This window comes from Halichoerus grypus, chromosome 5 (assembly GCF_964656455.1).
Source record: "Halichoerus grypus chromosome 5, mHalGry1.hap1.1, whole genome shotgun sequence".
Lineage (NCBI taxonomy): Eukaryota > Metazoa > Chordata > Mammalia > Carnivora > Phocidae > Halichoerus > Halichoerus grypus.
The window spans coordinates 153,115,477-153,132,569 of NC_135716.1; the positions used below are offsets into that span (position 1 = coordinate 153,115,477).

At 46.1% G+C, this 17,093-nt stretch overlaps 1 protein-coding gene, 4 non-coding genes and 1 pseudogene across 5 annotated transcripts; 1 reads left to right on the forward strand and 5 right to left on the reverse strand.

Moving 5' to 3' along the window:
- Window positions 1–3,366: 3,366 nt before the first annotated feature.
- RPS8 (ribosomal protein S8) lies at window positions 3,367–6,155 on the reverse strand. Its single transcript, XM_036108444.2, has 6 exons — window positions 6,002–6,155; window positions 5,495–5,601; window positions 4,939–5,038; window positions 4,358–4,533; window positions 3,990–4,119; window positions 3,367–3,523 (listed from the first exon to the last, which is right to left on the reverse strand). The coding sequence occupies exons 1-6, from the start codon at window positions 6,003–6,005 to the stop codon at window positions 3,414–3,416; spliced, it is 627 nt and encodes a 208-aa protein (XP_035964337.1). The 5' UTR covers window positions 6,006–6,155; the 3' UTR covers window positions 3,367–3,413.
- LOC118545906 (small nucleolar RNA SNORD38) lies at window positions 3,643–3,711 on the reverse strand. Its single transcript, XR_004922288.1, has one exon. It is a non-coding gene; the product is annotated as a small nucleolar RNA SNORD38 (small nucleolar RNA).
- On the reverse strand, window positions 4,224–4,293 carry LOC118545907 (small nucleolar RNA SNORD38). Its single transcript, XR_004922289.1, has one exon. It is a non-coding gene; the product is annotated as a small nucleolar RNA SNORD38 (small nucleolar RNA).
- On the reverse strand, window positions 5,118–5,221 carry LOC118545902 (small nucleolar RNA SNORD46). Its single transcript, XR_004922285.1, has one exon. It is a non-coding gene; the product is annotated as a small nucleolar RNA SNORD46 (small nucleolar RNA).
- LOC118545904 (small nucleolar RNA SNORD55/SNORD39) lies at window positions 5,689–5,768 on the reverse strand. Its single transcript, XR_004922287.1, has one exon. It is a non-coding gene; the product is annotated as a small nucleolar RNA SNORD55/SNORD39 (small nucleolar RNA).
- A 7,032-nt stretch (window positions 6,156–13,187) lies between the features above and the next one.
- LOC118545899 (ATP synthase F(0) complex subunit g, mitochondrial pseudogene) lies at window positions 13,188–16,952 on the forward strand (annotated as a pseudogene).
- Window positions 16,953–17,093: the final 141 nt, after the last annotated feature.

Sequence of the window (17,093 nt, forward strand, 5' to 3'; positions counted from 1 at the left end):
AGGCTGGGATACATGGGCGGGGCCTAGAGGACAAGAACCCAGACGCATTGTTAATTTCCTGAGCAATAGGTTGCTGGGCACGTTCTCAAACCTGCAGGAGCATCAGCGGCACTAGGCACTAAAGGGCCTGTTCAGAATAATTGCGGGTGTCACTCCCAGCGCTTCTGATTCATTAGATCTGGGATGGTACTCAAGAATTTGCATTTTTAGGAAGTTCCCAGGTGATGGTGCTGCTGCTGGTCCAGGCATCACAATTTGAGTCCTTTATAAAAAGATGTTGAGGATATACCTTATCCTGAATAATCTTACTCTGAAGAGGGATCAGAGTGTGGGTGCTGGGGAACTTTTGCTTTACCTGTAATATTCAACTTTTTATTTACAATGAGAATATAATCGTTTATTACTTGTGCAATTACAGTTGTTTAAATTGGCATGCTGTGAAGTGGGATAAAGATAATACGGTAAAAGCTTGGGAATCTGTCCTGGAGGCTGATCGAACTCAGATGTGAAGGCAGTTGTACACCACCCAGCCTAGACCTTGGGTGGATGTTTGGACTCTGGAGTGCCTCACCCTTCTCTGCTCCCACCAGCTGAACAGGAGAAAGCACGATTTATGGGGTGAAAGCTGCGAGTTCAGCTCTATGGTGGGCCTGCAGTGTTGGGGGGGAACCAGCCTCATGGAGCATAGATCGTGTTGACTGAACTGAGCTCCACTCTCCAAGTTCAGCCTCCACTAAGGAAATTGGTGACTGCCAAAACGGAATCTTAAGATCAAAGGATGGGGGGCGCCTGGGTGGCTCAGTCATTAAGTGTCTGCCTTCGGCTCGGGTCATGATCCCAGGGTGCTGGGATTGAGCCCCGCATCGGGCTCCCTGCTCAGCGGGGAGCCTGCTTCTCCTTCTCCCTCTGTCTACCACTCTGCCTACTTGTGCTCTCTGTCAAATAAATAAATAAAATCTTTTTTTTTTAATTTTTTATTGTTATGTTAATCCCCATACATTACATCATTAGTTTTAGATATAGTGTTCCATGATTCATTGTTTGTGCATAACACCCAGTGCTCCATGCAGAACGTGCCCTCCTCAATACCCATCACCAGGCTAGCCCATCCTCCCACCCCCCTCCCCTCTAGAACCCTCAGTTTGTTTTTCAGAGTCCATCGTCTCTCATGGTTCTTCTCCCCCTCCGATTCCCCCCCTTCATTCTTCCCCTCCTGCTACATTCTTCTTTTTTTCTTTCTTAACATATATTGCATTATTTGTTAAATAAATAAAATCTTTAAAAAAAAAAAAGATCAAAGGATGGGACCGATGACAGGACTCAAGAGGGAAGAAACAAGGGTGTAGTCGAGGTTGAGCGCAGCCTCTGAGGCTGGCTTTGCTACTTTCCTGCTGGGCAACCATGGGTTACAGGATACCTAAGCTTAGATCTCCAAGTCTTTAGAGACAAAAGCACCCCAAGATAGCCATTCATGTAGGTGTTTGAGGTTTTTCATAGGGTTAACGGGAGTTAGCCTTGCTTCAGGGCAAGAATGGTCAGCTGAAGGCTTCGGGAATGAACAGTAGATGAATCCAAGACTCTAAACACACTGGTACACACTGGTTCTAGTCACAGATTAGAGGAAGAAGTGAAGGGGAGATAGAATCTTGTACAGCTCAAATTAGGAAATAAAGGCGAAGTGTCTAGTGTGGCTTTGCTACTCCTGACCCATACTGTAAACAGCTAAAATTATGGTGCTGCAGTAAGATAACCACCAGAAGGAAGGAAAAGTACGGTACAGGCCTCCCAGAGCCAATGGTAAGGTTTTAGAAGGCTGGGTTGCTTTTTGTATGTCCTGAAGTTTTTGTACTCAAAAGGGGGGGGGGGGTCATCTCCTAGTTCATCTTTCCCTATTGTCTATCCACAGAACTCTGCCATTTAGCTAAGCTAATGAACCAATTGGATCTTCATTTCTTTGGCTCTTAAGTTATGCTTGTACTTTCCAACTTTAACTTAGATAAAATCTTAAGTTTTTTTTCTTTTTTAAATTAATTTAGCACATTTGAGTGCTTGGTATGTTGCCATGCACTTCCAGGTACTGGAAACAGAGCAGGAAACATACCTGTTCCCCTGGAGTTCTATTCTAACTGGACAAAAAGGAAAATGAGCAAAACTTATGCCCAAGTAAGGGATAAGGAGAAAAAGCTGGGGTAAAAGATTAACAGCACAGAAGGGACTATAATTTAAAATTATCAGGGAGGAACTCACGAAGATCTAAGACCTGAAGAGTAAGCCATGTGGGTATGTGAAGGAAAATGTTTCCAACAAATGAACTAGCAAGCGAACATGCGCTCAGCAAGGCCAGGATGATTAGCACTGTAGAAAAAGGGACCAGGTCACGTTGAGTTCCATAGTGTTTGGGTGTTTGGTAAGGCTTCTGAGATGGGAAGCTGTCTTGTCACAACCCCATTGATCACTATTGCTAGGACTGTTGGGGACAACAGAAGCCTTCAGCGCTATTTGCAAAAGAGTGGTCAGGAGGTAGAGGTGGTGTTAAAGGTTGAACCAACAAGATCTGGGGACTTTAGATGCTAGAGTGTAAGGGCAAAATGACCCAAGATTTTGATTTAAGCAGCTGTATAAAGGCAACAATTTGCTATAATCAAATAGCTGAGAAACTATTTGAAAAGGGAAAGCTGAGGAATGTTATCAGTTTTTCACATGTTCACCTTTGAGAGTCCAATTATGATATCCAAGTGCAGGTGTTAAGCAGGTTTGGGTTAAAGTTAAAAAAATGCAGCACAAACTACATTTCATACCAAGAGCAGACAATGTGGCCAAGCTGAAGACAAAGACCTGAGCCTTGCAGATTTAGCAATGCAGAAATCACTGGTTATCTCGCACACTTGAGTAGTGACGGGGGGAAGGGATTAGGGTTGAAGAGAAAATTAACTTCAAAAAGACATCCAAAAGCTGACAGGATATGTCAATGTGTACAACTTGCTATCAACAATACCAAAAAAATTTGGAACCCAATTTCAGGGTTTCTAGGCCATCCATGAACCCAGGCTGAAAACTTCAAGCTAAAACCTTAAAACCAAAGTTCACACAGGAAAAGGGTACAGGATCTCTCAAAGAGCCAAGTTCACAGAGGCAGCATGGCTTCAGGTTCCAATCAATACCCCAGTAATATTGGGGGCCCAGTGCTGGGATAACTCCCTCATACAGTCTATGCTTGCCCTGCATGCCATGTCCCTCGTTCCCACTGGACACTAGCCTTTGGGGTGAGAAATGTTCCCTCAGCTATATAAAGGCACAGCCCACATCTAGGACTGGCCTTCAGTGAGAGCGTGCCGAGCAACTGGATATTCACACGTGAACACAGGACAGGACAATAAACACCTTTATTACATGGCTGAAGATAGGAGGAAGATTTATTTGCCTTTCCGGGCTTTGATTTTCCTCAGATAGAACTCTAGCTCCTTGCCCTCTAGCACGTAGCCATCTGCTCGGCCACACTGGCCTGGTCTTGAAGCGATGCACGCTGCAAGATAGTATGCATTCATTAGCAAAATAAGAGTGGGGCCCTACCCAAACCTAGGTGTCTCCTTAAGGAAGTCCATGTTGGTTCAGGTATCCTGGGGGCAGGCTTGAAGCCCAGTGTCTCCTCAGATACACTTTATCGTCACTCTAAGTCAGTAGCAGAACTGGACAAAGTTTTCATCACCGAGACAGCCCCCTCAGCCCACACAGAGACTTCTCAAAATACTTCTGGAAGTTAGAGGCAGAGGCCAAGCTGAGGCCTATGGACTCCTGCTATTTCCCATTTCAGCTTCAGGCTAATGGGATGACCACATGTTCTGAGTTGTGCTTGTATGCGGTCATCAACTCTCCTAGTGAAGCCTCTACCACACAGCTGGCAGGCAGTTAAAAGAACAAGGGGCAAGAATAAAATGCAGAGGGCACACTGTATCTTGTGACCCAACCCCCCAATGCAACAGCCATCTTACCAAGAAGCTTGCCCTGCTGGAATTGCTCCTCCAGAAGACTGCTGATTTTGGCATTCTTTTTCCTTTCATCATATTTCTTCTGAATTTTCTTTGATCGTTTTTTGTTTAAAATCTCTTCCTCCTCGGGCGTCTGAATAAAGGAGATAGATGGGTTAGCTGGGGCTCCCCAGGCCCTGGCTCAGGGAAGGAATGTCCCCACAGGCTTGGGCCCTGTACACCCCAATCCCTGCTGCCTTCCTCAGCACTAAAGGCTTTCATCTCTTTCCCTTCAGTAGCAGAACTGGACACAGTTTTCATCATAAGAAGGCTGGAATGAGGCTGGTCTCCCCTCACCCCCACAGGGAAGTTGGCTCCCCCAAAACACGCACCAGCTTGGCCCCCTTCTTGCGGCCCAGGGGCAGTGCATAGTGGGACTCGTACCACTGTCGGTACGGTGTGCTGTCAATGAGCACAATACAGTTCTTCACCAGGGTCTTCGTGCGGACCAGTTCGTTGTTGGATGCGTTGTAGACAACATCAATAATCCTTGTTTTTCGCGTACAACCTGCTCACGGGAGAATTTCAGAATCAAGTCTTACAGACCAGAAGCCAAATGGCCTTGTTGTCCCCTACCACCACATCTTCCCCCCAAAGTGCCTAAGAAACAGCAAGGGAACTCTAGTCTGTTACCCAGCTATGGGGTGTCAGCTCATCTTCCACAAAGCCACCTTTCCAGAGATTAACTGGCAACCACACACAGTGTCTAGATTCAGTCCCAATCCCTGAAGCTATAGGAGTTTGAGACAAAACAGGATGGAAAGAATTCTCCAGCTACCACAACCTTAACAGCTTTCAAAGAGAAACTTCAGTATCTTGGTGGAGGCCACGGACTTCCTGTTAAAAGCACTTACTGAAGCTTAGAAAATTTTAGGTGTGGAGTTCCCACCCACTCCTGGAGGGCCTCACTCACACTCAGAGCCCCAGGAGAAGTTCCCCACGTCTAGCCTCAAGGCACGGTACTTCTTATTGCCTCCCCGGACTCGGACTGTGTGTATGCGGCGGGGGCCAATCTGGAAAAGACAGACAGGAACTAGGTTATCCAGGAGAGCAAGACAAGAGAAGGCAGGGAACCTAGGCTGGACGGAGGCAACACAGTCAGTGTAACTATGACAAGTCCTAGCATTGGCAAGTGGCACACAGGTGGCCAAGACGGCCACAACCACCCCTAAGGATACTTTTTCATCACTCCAGTTACCTCCAAGAGGAAAAATCTGATTCCAAACACTGAAAATTAAGTCTCTATGCAACAACAAAAAAAATACCGGGTTTCTGACTATCATCCGAGGAGCCCACTCCCTCCAGGCGCCCTTGAAGTCCTAATACGTAACATCTGTCTCCATTCAACCTCTTTAGTCTTAACCAACGCGTAAAGGTGAGGAGGCCGCCCAGTCCCCCAGACGAATCAGAGCCCTGCACCACCACCCGCAGCGGCCAGACCACGCCGGAGACGAGCGCCCCGCACGCACCTTAGTGTTGGCAGCTGGGCGTCCCAGCTCATACTTCCGCTTCTTGTGGTAGGGCTTTCTCTTGCCCCCGGTCTTGCGGCGTTTGTGCCAGTTGTCCCGAGAGATGCCTACATGGGGAAGCAGGGCGCGAAAGCTTTAGCCGCGGGGGCTCGGGCAGGCACCTCGCGAGCCCCAGACCCCCGCAACGGGCGGGCCGCACGCTCAGCTCTCCAAGGTTGGCTTCCCCACTGCGCACTCGGCAGTCTGCAGCATTACCAAGGTGTCATCCTCCACATGCGGCCCAGCCCAGGCACTTTCCCGCGGCAGCCATGTTGGCGGCGCCCGCAGCACCCAGCCCCCGCAGCCACCGGAGCGAGCCTCGGCGGCCAGAACCCGAGCACCACGCTCCTCGTGGCTGCTCCGTGCCAGGGGTCGGGGCGCCGGCACTCCTGACTTGGCTGCGAGGCAGGATGGCACTGGATCGAGCTCATCCCCCCCTCCCCGGTCCCAACGCAGAGCGACACTCACCCATCTCTCCCGGCGCTGGCTGCGAAAGAGAAAACGCAAAGCCTCACGGTCCGGTTTGTAAAACGCTGTCCCGCCCCTTTACGTGTTTTCCGGGCGCCGCGGAGAGGAGCCTGGAGTCGGAGCGCGACGTAACTTCTGTTTCTCCGAGCCTGCGGCCGCGAGAGGGGCGTCCGCGCTCCGAATCCCGGGGAGGGCGGTGGGGATGGCTGTGCTAGAGGTTGAGGGCTTTAGGGCACACCCGAGGGGGGAGTCGCCTGCTTGCTTTACGTTTTGAAAAAGCCTCGCTTTAGAGCTGGGCGCGGCTGCGTTGGGAAAGGGTGGAAGACAGTAGGGATGGAGACGAGTGGTGGACTTGGGTTTTGTTTGGAAGGGTTTGATGATAGATTGGACGTGGGGGTTAGGAAATGGGAGGTGTGTCAAGGATTCCTAATTCCTCATTTGATCATTTGGAATGACAGGCTGCTGGATGTTCATGTCTCTTCATCCTTATAGAAGAGCTTGGACAGAAGATGTTACTTTGGGAATCGGCCGTATACAAATGGTAATTCAAGTCCCCGGAATGAACGGAACCTAGGGACAGAGCATAAAGCACATTTTCCTTGTAAAGTGTACTAAGTATCTGTTTTAGGCTTTGTGGGATATGGAGTCTGTCACAACTACTCAACTTTGCTGTTGTAGTGTGAAAGCAGCCCTAGACGATAGTTAAGGAATATGTGGCAGTGTTCCAATAAAGCTTAGGGTACTGGGATTCACCTCTCATGAAATATGCTTTTGATTTTTCCCACACATTTAAAAACGTAACCATTCTTGGCGCATGGGCCCAATCAGCATCCAGTGGTGTGCCAACCCCTAACATAAAGAAATACAGGAATATGTTCTAGGTCCAAGACTTGAGGAATATGAGCATTTAAGGCCAGGTAGAGAAAAACTGGCAGAGGAACGGAGGAGCAACTGAGTAACGGGAAGACAGCCAGCACAGAATGATGTCATGGTCTAATGCTACTGCGAAGGCTAGTTGAAATGAGGACTAAAAAGTGATTCTTGGATTTAGTAACTCGAAAATCTTTGGTAATATTGGCAAGAGCAGTTTCTGTGCAGGGGAGTGAGCAAAATTTAAAATGGAATAGGAAGTTTTATTTTTTTAAAGATTTTATTTATTTGACAGAGAGACACAGCGAGAGAGGGAACACAAGCAGGGGGAGTGTGAGAGGGAGAAGCAGTCCTCCCGCGGAGCAGGGAGTCCGATGCAGGGCTTGATCCCAGGACCCTGGGATCATGACCTGAGCCAAAGCAGACGCTTAACGACTGAGCCACCCAGGCGCCCCTATTTCTTATTTTTTTAAAGATTTTATTTGACAGAGACACAGTGAGAGGGGGAACACAAGCAAGGGGAGTGGGAGAGGGAGAAGCAGGCTTCCAGCTGAGCAGGGAACCCGATGTGGGGCTCATTCCCAGGACCCCGGGATCATGACCTGAACCGAAGGCAGACGCCAAGGACTGAGCCACCCAGACACCCCAAGTTTTTTTTTTTTTTAAAGATTTCATTTATCTGTTAGAGGGCATGAGTCGGGGGGGAGGGGCAGAGGGAAAGGGAGAAGCAGACTCCCTGCTGAGAGGGGAGTCGGATGCCGGGCCTCCATCCCAGGACACTGAGATCGTGACCTGAGCTGAAGGCAGACACTTAACCAACTGAGCCACCCAGGCGCCCCCAGAAAGAGAAGTTTTTTTTTTAAAAAAGATATGGTATATGTAAGCAATTCTCTCACGAAGTAGGACTTTAAAGGGAAGGAGAGAAGGGTACCTGGCTGGCTCAGTTGAAGGAGACTGTGGCTCTTGATTTTGGGGATCCTGAGTTCAAGCCCCACGTTGAGTGCAGAGATTACTTAAATAAACTTTTAAAAAAATAATAAGATAGGGGCGCCTGCCTGGCCCAGTCAGTAGAACATGCAGCTCTTGATCTTGGGGTTGTAAATTCAAGCCCGACACTGGGTATAGAGATGACTTAAAATCTTTAAAGAAAAAAAAATAAAGGGGAGGAGACAATGAGGCTGGTGGCTGGAGGGAAGCAGATCATAGGGCAGTATTGAAAGGAGTAAAGTGCCTAATGGATAAGTCCTTTTACAGTCTGCTCCAAATCCTACCTCATCCCTTTGAAGGGAGTCTCTCAACATTATCCTTCTGTATCTTCAACCTCCCACTGGCTTCCTACCACATTCAGAATAAAGTCTAAATTCCTTGCCAGGGCCCAGAAATATCAGACCTCTGCTTATCTCTTCTGCTTTATCAGTTTGACTTATCTCCTACTATCTCCCTCCCTCAACTCCAGGCACTCTAACCTTGCTGTTCTTGCTTCAGGCCCTTGAGCTTTGAGAGAAAATGCTGTTCTCCAAGTCTTAGCGTGGCTTCTGCTCTCACTTCAAGTTCCCGCTCAAAATCTCACCTCTACATACATACACACATTGGGAGGCCTTTTCTAAGCCTGCTTTCTAAAGTGGCAACACTTGAGGTGCCTGGCGGGCTCAGTCTGTAGAGCATGTGACTCTTGATCTCCAGGTTGTGAGTTCAAGCCCCACATAGGAGGTAGAGTTTACTTAAAAATAAACAAACAAAACTCTCTAAAGTAGCAACACTTACCTTTCTCTACTCTCTTAATACTAACATTGTTTTTACATACTCATTATGTGCCTTCCCCACTAAAATATAATAAACATGAGAGTCGTAACTGTTGCTTACTACTGTGTTTCCAAACCGCATTTAGTAAGCACTCAATAAATACTTGAATGGCACTCAAATATTTGAACAAATTATTGTTCTACTTACCACATTTTTATTCAGTGGGTTTTCCCAGTAGACTGTGAATTCTTTTGAGTACAGTGCAGGGATTTTTTTTTTTTTTTAATATTTTATTTATTTGTCAGAACGAGAGAGAGAGAGAGAGCACACAAGCAGGCAGAGGGAGAAGCAGGCTCCCGGCTGAGCAAGGAGCCCGATGTGGTCCCAGTGCAGGGATTTTAATCATCTCTCCATCTCCAGCTCTTTGGCACAAAAAAAAGGAAAAGGTAATTGCATGGGACATAAAAAGGAGATGGTTTCCAGGGGCACTTGGTAGGTGACAGATAGACTGGATTAGGGGGATGAGAGAAAAGTGACCTGAGAAACCACATGAATGGTGGGATGACACCAATTAAAAGAGAACACAGGAGAGCCAGGTTTCTAGAAAGTTCAATCTTAGGATGAGTTTGACTTGCCTGTGAGACATATAGGTGGCTATTCTTTGTATTGCAAGTAGGTGGAAAGATGAGTGTGAAGCTTGGAAGAGAATGGGACTGCTCTTTCCCACCCCCACCCACCACGGTCTGGCTCCCCTAGCCATCTAACCTAGTGCTCCATCCTGTCAGCTAGTTTGCATCACATGAGCATCTTGTTTTCTTCTTTTTTTTTTTTTCTTAAAGATTTCATTTATCTATTTGACAGAGAGAGACACAGCGAGAGAGGGAACACAGCAGGGGGAGAGGGAGAAGCAGTACTCCCATGGAACAGGGAGCCCGATGCAGATGCGGGGCTGGATCCCAGGACCCTGGGATCACGACCCGAGCCGAAGGCAGACGCTTAACGACTGAGCCACCCAGGCGCCCCGAGCAGTTGTTTTCTTAATGTTCTCGAGTAGCAGACTAATTGTAAATACATCTGCATCTCTTGGGGGCAGTATTCTAGAGGCATCTCTATAGCTCTTGAAGTCAGACCAAGACAGTTCTCCGTGTCCCACACCATGCCCTTCAAGTCTCTACTTTGGCTTTAGCAGAAGTCAAATAGGAGCTCTCTGATTCCATGTCATCCTGGAGAGATCTTTTCTCCTGCTCCCCTCCAACACCTTAGCCTGGCCATGACTCCATTTGCTTTGAGACCATTGGCATTAATTGTACTATGCCTTTGTCCCTATTTTCATTAGTCACCTTAAAAAAAATCATCTCCCAAATTAAATCTATCACCCACATTCTAATCCTGACATAGGTTATTAAAATATCTTTTAAAAACTGATCTCCCACCATTCTCCATTTCCTAAAATCTCACTATGTCCTGTCATTCATCAGAAAAATCCTCTGTATCTTCAACCTCTTCTGGAAATATTTCCTTTGCCTTCATAATGTTTCCTTTTCCATAGCCTTCTAACAGAAATCTGGTTCTCTGAGGAGTTTTCCTCCTTGCCAGCCTTCTCAAGTGGAGGACAACTGCATTCCTCTTCTCTAGATGGGAGACAGGTGTTGGCCAATTTCAGACCATCCTTACTCTATCCTAAAAACCACAGACTTTGAATCTTATGCTATAAAACCATAACACTCATTACTCTTTTACTGTACTTACCTATAAATTCTGCTTCTCACCAACTTGTGTCTAGATTTTAGATCCCGACTCACTGTAACTTTCTCTAATACTACTCCTGTCATATTTTGGGTGCCTACACATGAGCATCTTTATCTCTCTCAACTTTAACCTTTCACCACCTCCTCACCCAGTAAGTCCTTAAACCTGGGATCAATCCACCTCTTGTCCCTAATACCTGGATAAAGTCACTTAGCTCTGTAGACTAATAACACTAGAAATTAAGAACAATTGGTATTAGGCCCTGGAAAATCTTTACAATGAAAGGCTTACCTGAAGCATAAACTTTACTGGAGAAGACACTATAAATAGATAGTAATAAACTATATGAAAGAAATAATGTGCTCCATGGGTCAAAGGGGCAAATGAGATAGGATGGTGTGAGATGACTTCTCTAGGGTGACAGATCTGGGGTAAACAGACCTGAAAGAAAATAAAGAAACTTCGTATAGCTTTAATTTTTTAAAAAGATTTTATTTATTTATTTGAGAGAGAGAGAACAGGAGCAGGAGGAGGGGCAGAGGGAGAGGGAGAAGCAGACTCCCCGCTGAGCAGGGAGCCAGATGAGGGGATCCATCCCAGGACGCTGGGATCGTGACCTGAGCCAAAGGCAGACTCTTAACTGACTGAGCCACCTAGGCACTCCTGCATGGTTTTAATTTTTATTTTAAGTAGGCTCGACACCCAATGTGGGGCTTGAACTCATGATCCTGACATCAAGAGTCACATGCTTTACTGACTAAGCCAGCCAGGCACCTCCCAAAAAGAACCTTTTGAAGAGCAGATGATTCCATGCAGAAAGAATGTCAAGTGTAAAAAGCTCTGAGAAGGGTAAGCACTTCTGGAATGATGTAGTAAGGAGCTTCAGAAAACCACTCCATAAAAGCAACGAGAATGCTGACCAAAATTGTCAAAATCAACTTTTCCGGAACTCTGAAATTAACTAAGGCTTGCAACAATCCAAGGAGCACTTATTCAAGAATAGCAGCTGAATCTGGGAACAGTGATCTTTGTTGCTTTTTAATTTGCCCTAATCCCATCCCCTTCCCCCAGCTCCATGGAGGTTTTGAAAACCAGTAGCCTTTCAACTATGGTAGCTGTGAAAAACAGCCTAATAGCAATCGGAAGGGGAAGATGGGTCTGGAGCTCCCCCAAAGCCCCATCCCCAAAGAATCATCACCGTGTGACCTGTCTGGCAACTTGCCAAAAAGCTCCATTCTTAGGGCTTGTCTTTATTTCACCCCACTCAAAGCTCACTCTGAACAGCCCAATCCCTAGGGTGTTTGTCAAAAAAAAAAGGGGGGGGGGCAACAGAGCTGCTGAGGTGACATTACCAGTTGGGGCTAACAAGAGGCCGACCAGAAAACCAGAAAACAAAGACTGAAAAGGAAAAGCAGGGGGATATGGGGATTTGAAAAACTCCCACATATTCCTGGGAATTTAAAGGCCGCATGCATATGCAGGGCTGAATACATACCCAGGAAGACCTGAAAAGACCCTAATATTGCCTTTTACTGGTAAGATATAGCTCAATTTGAAGCTGCACAAGCAGGAAGTGAAGGTTATACACCATGAGCATATGGGATTTATCCCAGGTTTGCAAGGTTGGTTAAACATCTGAAAATCAATATAATATACCTTTTTAATGGAATAAGAGAAAAAGACGTATGGTCACTTCAAAACACAGAAAAAGCATTTGACAAAACCCAATAATCTTTCATGATAAAAAGACTTAAACTAAAAACAGAATTGAACTTCCTCCAGCTGATAAAGATCATCTACAAAAACCCACAGCTAAAATCATATTTAATGATCAGGAACAAGACAAGGATGTCCACTCTCGCCACTTCTATTCAAAATTGTCTTGGATGTTCTATCCGGGGCAATTCGGCAAGAAATAAAAGACATCCCATTTGGAAAGGAAGAAGTCAAACTATATTCACAGATGACATGACCCTATATAAAGTCCCAAAGGATCCACTTATAAAAATATTACAGTTAATAAACAAATTCAGCAAAGTTGCAAGGTATAAGATCAACACACAAAAATGGATTGTGTTTCTATACACCAGCAACGAACAATCTGAAAAGGAACTTAAGAAAAACAAATCATTTTGCAATAGCATCCAAACCAACCAACCAACCAACCTAGGAAATAAATTTAACCAAGGAGGTGGAAGACTTGTACACCGAAAACTATAAAACCTTGTTGAAAGAAATTAAAGGGGGCACCTGGGTGGCTCCATTGGTTAAGCACCTCCCTTCGGCTCAGGTTATGATCCCAGGGTCCCGGGATCGAGCCCCTCGTCTGGCTCTCTGCTCCTCAGGAAGCCTGCTTCTCCCTTTCCCTCTGCCTCCGCTCCCCCTGCTTGTGCTCTCTCACTCCCTCTGTGTCAAATAAATAAAATATTTTCGTTTTTTTAAAGGAAGAAACTAAAGACCTAATAAATGGGAAGACACCCTGTGTACATGGATCCTTGTACATGTACAAAACATCCTAAGGACATGTACTTAATGTTGTTAAGATGGCAATATTACCCAAAGCAATCTACAGAGTCCGTGCGATCCCATTAGCCTTTTTTGCAGAAACAGAAAAGCTGATCCTCAAATTCACATGGAATTGCAAGAGGCCCTGAATAGCCAAAACAATATTGAAAAAGAACACAGTTGGAGAACTTAGACTTCCTGAGTTCAAAACTTAATACAAACTATAGCGATCAAACAGTGTAGTATTGGCACAAGGACAGATATACAGACAAATGGAATAGCATTTAAAGTCCAGAAATCAAGTTTCTATCCTGGAACCATGGCCCAGTTTGTCCATAACCTTGCAGAGAAGGCCCTGGTGCTAGTGGTAACTGCTGTAACTTACTCAAAGCCTCAGTGGGCTGATGGGCAGATTGGTCGCATTTTGGCACTATGCCAAGGTTGACCTGGTTCCTCCAACCCCTGCTGAGATCCCTACAGCTATTCAGAACTTGAAAAAAATAGTCAAGCGTGCTCAGATGGGTAGTTTCAAACAGTTCACAGTTAAGGAAGCTCTGCTGAATGGCTTGGTGGCCACTGAGGTGTGGATGTGATTTTATGTCAGGGAGATCATAAACAAGCAAGGCATCACTGGCATAATGTTTGAAGATCAATCTTTTTTTTTTTTTCTTTAAGATTTTATTTATTTGACAGAGAGAGACACAGCGAGAGAGGGAACACAAGCAGGGGGAGTGGGAGAGGGAGAAGCAGGCTTCCCGCCGAACAGGGAGCCCGATGCGGGGCTCGATCCCAGGACCCTGGGATCGTGACCTGAGCTGAAGGCAGACGCTTAACGACTGAGCCACCCAGGCGCCCCTGAAGATCAATCTTTAACATGTTTATATTTTGTTTATTATTTGAGTGTTCTTGGATCATTTGTGATCAGGCTGGTATTTGTTTTTTGTTTTTTTTTTAAAGATTATTTGTTTATTTGACAGAGAGAGGGGGAGAGAGCCCAAGCAGGGGGAGCAGCAGAGGGAGAGGGAGAGCAGGCTCCCCGCTGAGCAGGGAGCCCCGACGCTGGGCTTGATCCCAGGGATCGTGACCTGAGCCGAAGGCAGACACTTAACCAACTGAGCCACCCAGGCGCCCTGGTCGATTGATTTTCCAAAAAAGGTGCCAAGTCAATTCAATGGGAAAACAAGTCTTTTCAACAAATGGTGCTGGAAATACTGATAGCCACAAGCCAAAAAGTGAATTCAGACACCTCACACCATCTACAAAAATTAACTCAAATTGGGTCAAATATAAGAGCGAAAACCCTTCACTTAGTGTGTTTTTTAGATTCATCCATTTTGGGGGCACCTGGGTGGCTCAGTTGGTTGAGTGTCCAACTCTTGGTTTGGGCTCAGGTCTTGATCTCAAGGTCATGAGTTCAAGCCCTGCATTGGACTCCATGTTGGGCGCCAAGCCTACTTAAAAAAATAATAAAAAAAACCCCAACACTAAGTGAAAGAAGCCAGACGGTAAGACCACATATTGTATGATTCCATTTATATGAAATGTCCAGAATAACAAGTCCATAGAGAAAGTAGATTAGTCGTTGCCTGGGGCTGGGGGAAGAGTTGATTGGGAGGTGACTGCTAACAGGTATTGGGTTTCTTTTTGGGTGAAAATGTTCTGGAATTAGTGGTGATGGTTGCCCAATTAAATGAGTGTACCAAAACCACTGAATTTATAGCATGTGAATTTTATTTTTTTAAAGATTTTATTGGGGCGCCTAAGTGGCTCAGTTGTTAAGCATCTGCCTTCGGCTCAGGTCATGATCCCAGGGTCCTGGGCTCGAGCCCCGCATCGGGCTCCCTGCTCTGCGGGAAGCCTGCTTCTCCCTCTCCCACTCCCCCTGCTTGTGTTCCCTCTCTCACTGTGTCTCTGTCAAATAAATAAATAAAATATTTTTAAAAAAAGATTTTATTTATTTAGGGGTGCCTGGTGGCTCAGTTGGTTAAGCGTCTGCCTTCGGCTCAGGTCCTGCTCAGGGGTCCTGGGATCGAGCCCCCCATCGGGCTCCTTGCTCAGTGGGGAGTCTGCTTCTCACTCTCCCTCTGGCCCTCCCCCTGCTTGTGCTCTCTTTCTCTCAAATAAAGCCTTTAAAAAATATTAAGATTTTATTTGAGAAAGAAAGAGCATGAGCAAGGGAGGGGCAGAGGGAGAGGGAGAAGCAGACACCCTGCTGAGCAGGGAACCCGATACGGGGCTCGATCCTAGGACCCCGAGATCATGACCTGAGCGAAGGCAGACGCTTAACCGACTGAGCCACCCAGGTGCCACTGTATGTGAATTTTAAAGAATGTGAATTATATCTCAGGGCACCTGGGTGGCTCAGTTGTTAGGCGTCTGTCTTCGGCTCAGGTCATGATCCCAGGGTCCTGGGATCGAGCCCCGCATCGGGCTCCCTGCTCGGTGGGAAGCCTGCTTCTCCCTCTCCCACTCCCCCTGCTTGTGTTCCCTCTCTCGCTGTGTCTCTGTCAAATAAATAAATAAAACCTTTAAAATAAATAAATAAATAAATAAAGTATGTGAATTATATCTCAATAAAGCTTTTTTTTTTTTTTTTTAAAGGTCTGGCATATTCAAGAAATAAAGGTCAGTGTAGTTGGAGAACAGTGAGTGGTACGAGATAGTTTATTCACTCAAAAATATATATTGTATGCTCACCGTATGTTCTAGACATTGTGGATATAGTATTAAACAAAAATCTTTGTTCTTATGTGCTTAAAATAGCTAACTAGCACTTATATAGCATTTATTAAATATGGGACTTTGTACTTACCGTGTGTATATCAACTCAATTTTCCTACCACCTCTATACCAGTATTACCCCCACGTCACAGATAGCACAAAGATGTGAAACCCACATAAGGTTCTGCAGTCAGAGCCAGGCTATGTGGCATCAGAAGCTGGGCTTTTAACCTTGAACTATTCTGGCCAAACTGCATTCCAACTGGACTAACAGAGGAAGGAGCTGACCAGGCCACAGTAGGGCACTCAGAATTTATCCTTTGTGCGAAGGGATGCTATTAAAGAGTTCGGAGCAGGGGCGCCTGGGTGGCTCAGTCAGTTAGGTGCTGCCTTCGACTCAGGTCATGATCCCAGGTTCCTGGGATCGAGCCCCACATGGGGCTCCCTGCTTCGCGGGAGGCATGCTTCTCCCTCTCCCGCTCCCCCTGCTTGTACTCTCTCTCTCTGTCAAACAATAAAGTCTTTAAAAATAGATAAATAAATAAATGTTTAAAAATAAATAAATAAAGGGTTCAGAGCAGGGGATGACTTGTAAGGATGCGTCCCCATTAGGAACATGTATGGTATTCCAGGTAAGAAGATGGGTCAGGTCTGGTAAGGTCTTCATTTAATCTTTCCAGTTCTGTGAGGTGGGTTTCGGTGGCCCCATTTCACAGATGAGGGAGAAAGTTAGGTATCTGGAAGCTTTGAAGGCCTCAGAGCTAGTGCTGTCTCTGTGAACTTGGTTCAGCTAAATTTCTGAAGCCAGGTCCTACAGTTGGTTATTGACTGGCACCTTCAACTCATGCAATGAGGTAGAGAATGCGCCTGTTTTATAAATGAAGTAACTGAGGCTGGGAGAGCCAGAACCTGGTCTGTTCGACCGAGGTCTTTACTCTATAGAGTTTCTGCAGTAGCCCATGTGCCCCACGCTCCCCACCCACCTTCCTGAGGCCTTTCTAGAATACATATTTGGTTGTGTGGCACTTAGACTAAAAATGTTTTAGTGGCATATTACTATTTAGATAATTCATGTTCCATGACAAGGAATCTGGAACCCTCCAGTTCCCAAACTGTCCATGCTCTATCCTTGGTTTCTCAGTCCACTGGCAAACTTCTAATTTTTCCAGACCAAACTGGTGTTGCTCATCAGATCCTTTCCCATCTAGCAAGCCAAATGCCTTCTTGTCAGTGTTGCCACAGAATCTTTTAATGTGACTTGAGCAGACCGTAACTGACAGAACACCATCTCTTCTCTGCTTCTAGCTCCTGGCCCCAGGAGAGGACCTGGGACCAGGGACGCACTGAACAAGGCAAGGGCTGAGGCTTTACCGCATCACTGAAACTGCAGGTGTGGATCTGGCCTCCTTAGGAAGAGTACAGAATCAGCACTACGGAGAGTGGCCTCCTTAGGGAGAGTACAGAATCAGCACTACGGAGAGTGGCGGAAGTGTCTGTCCTTAGT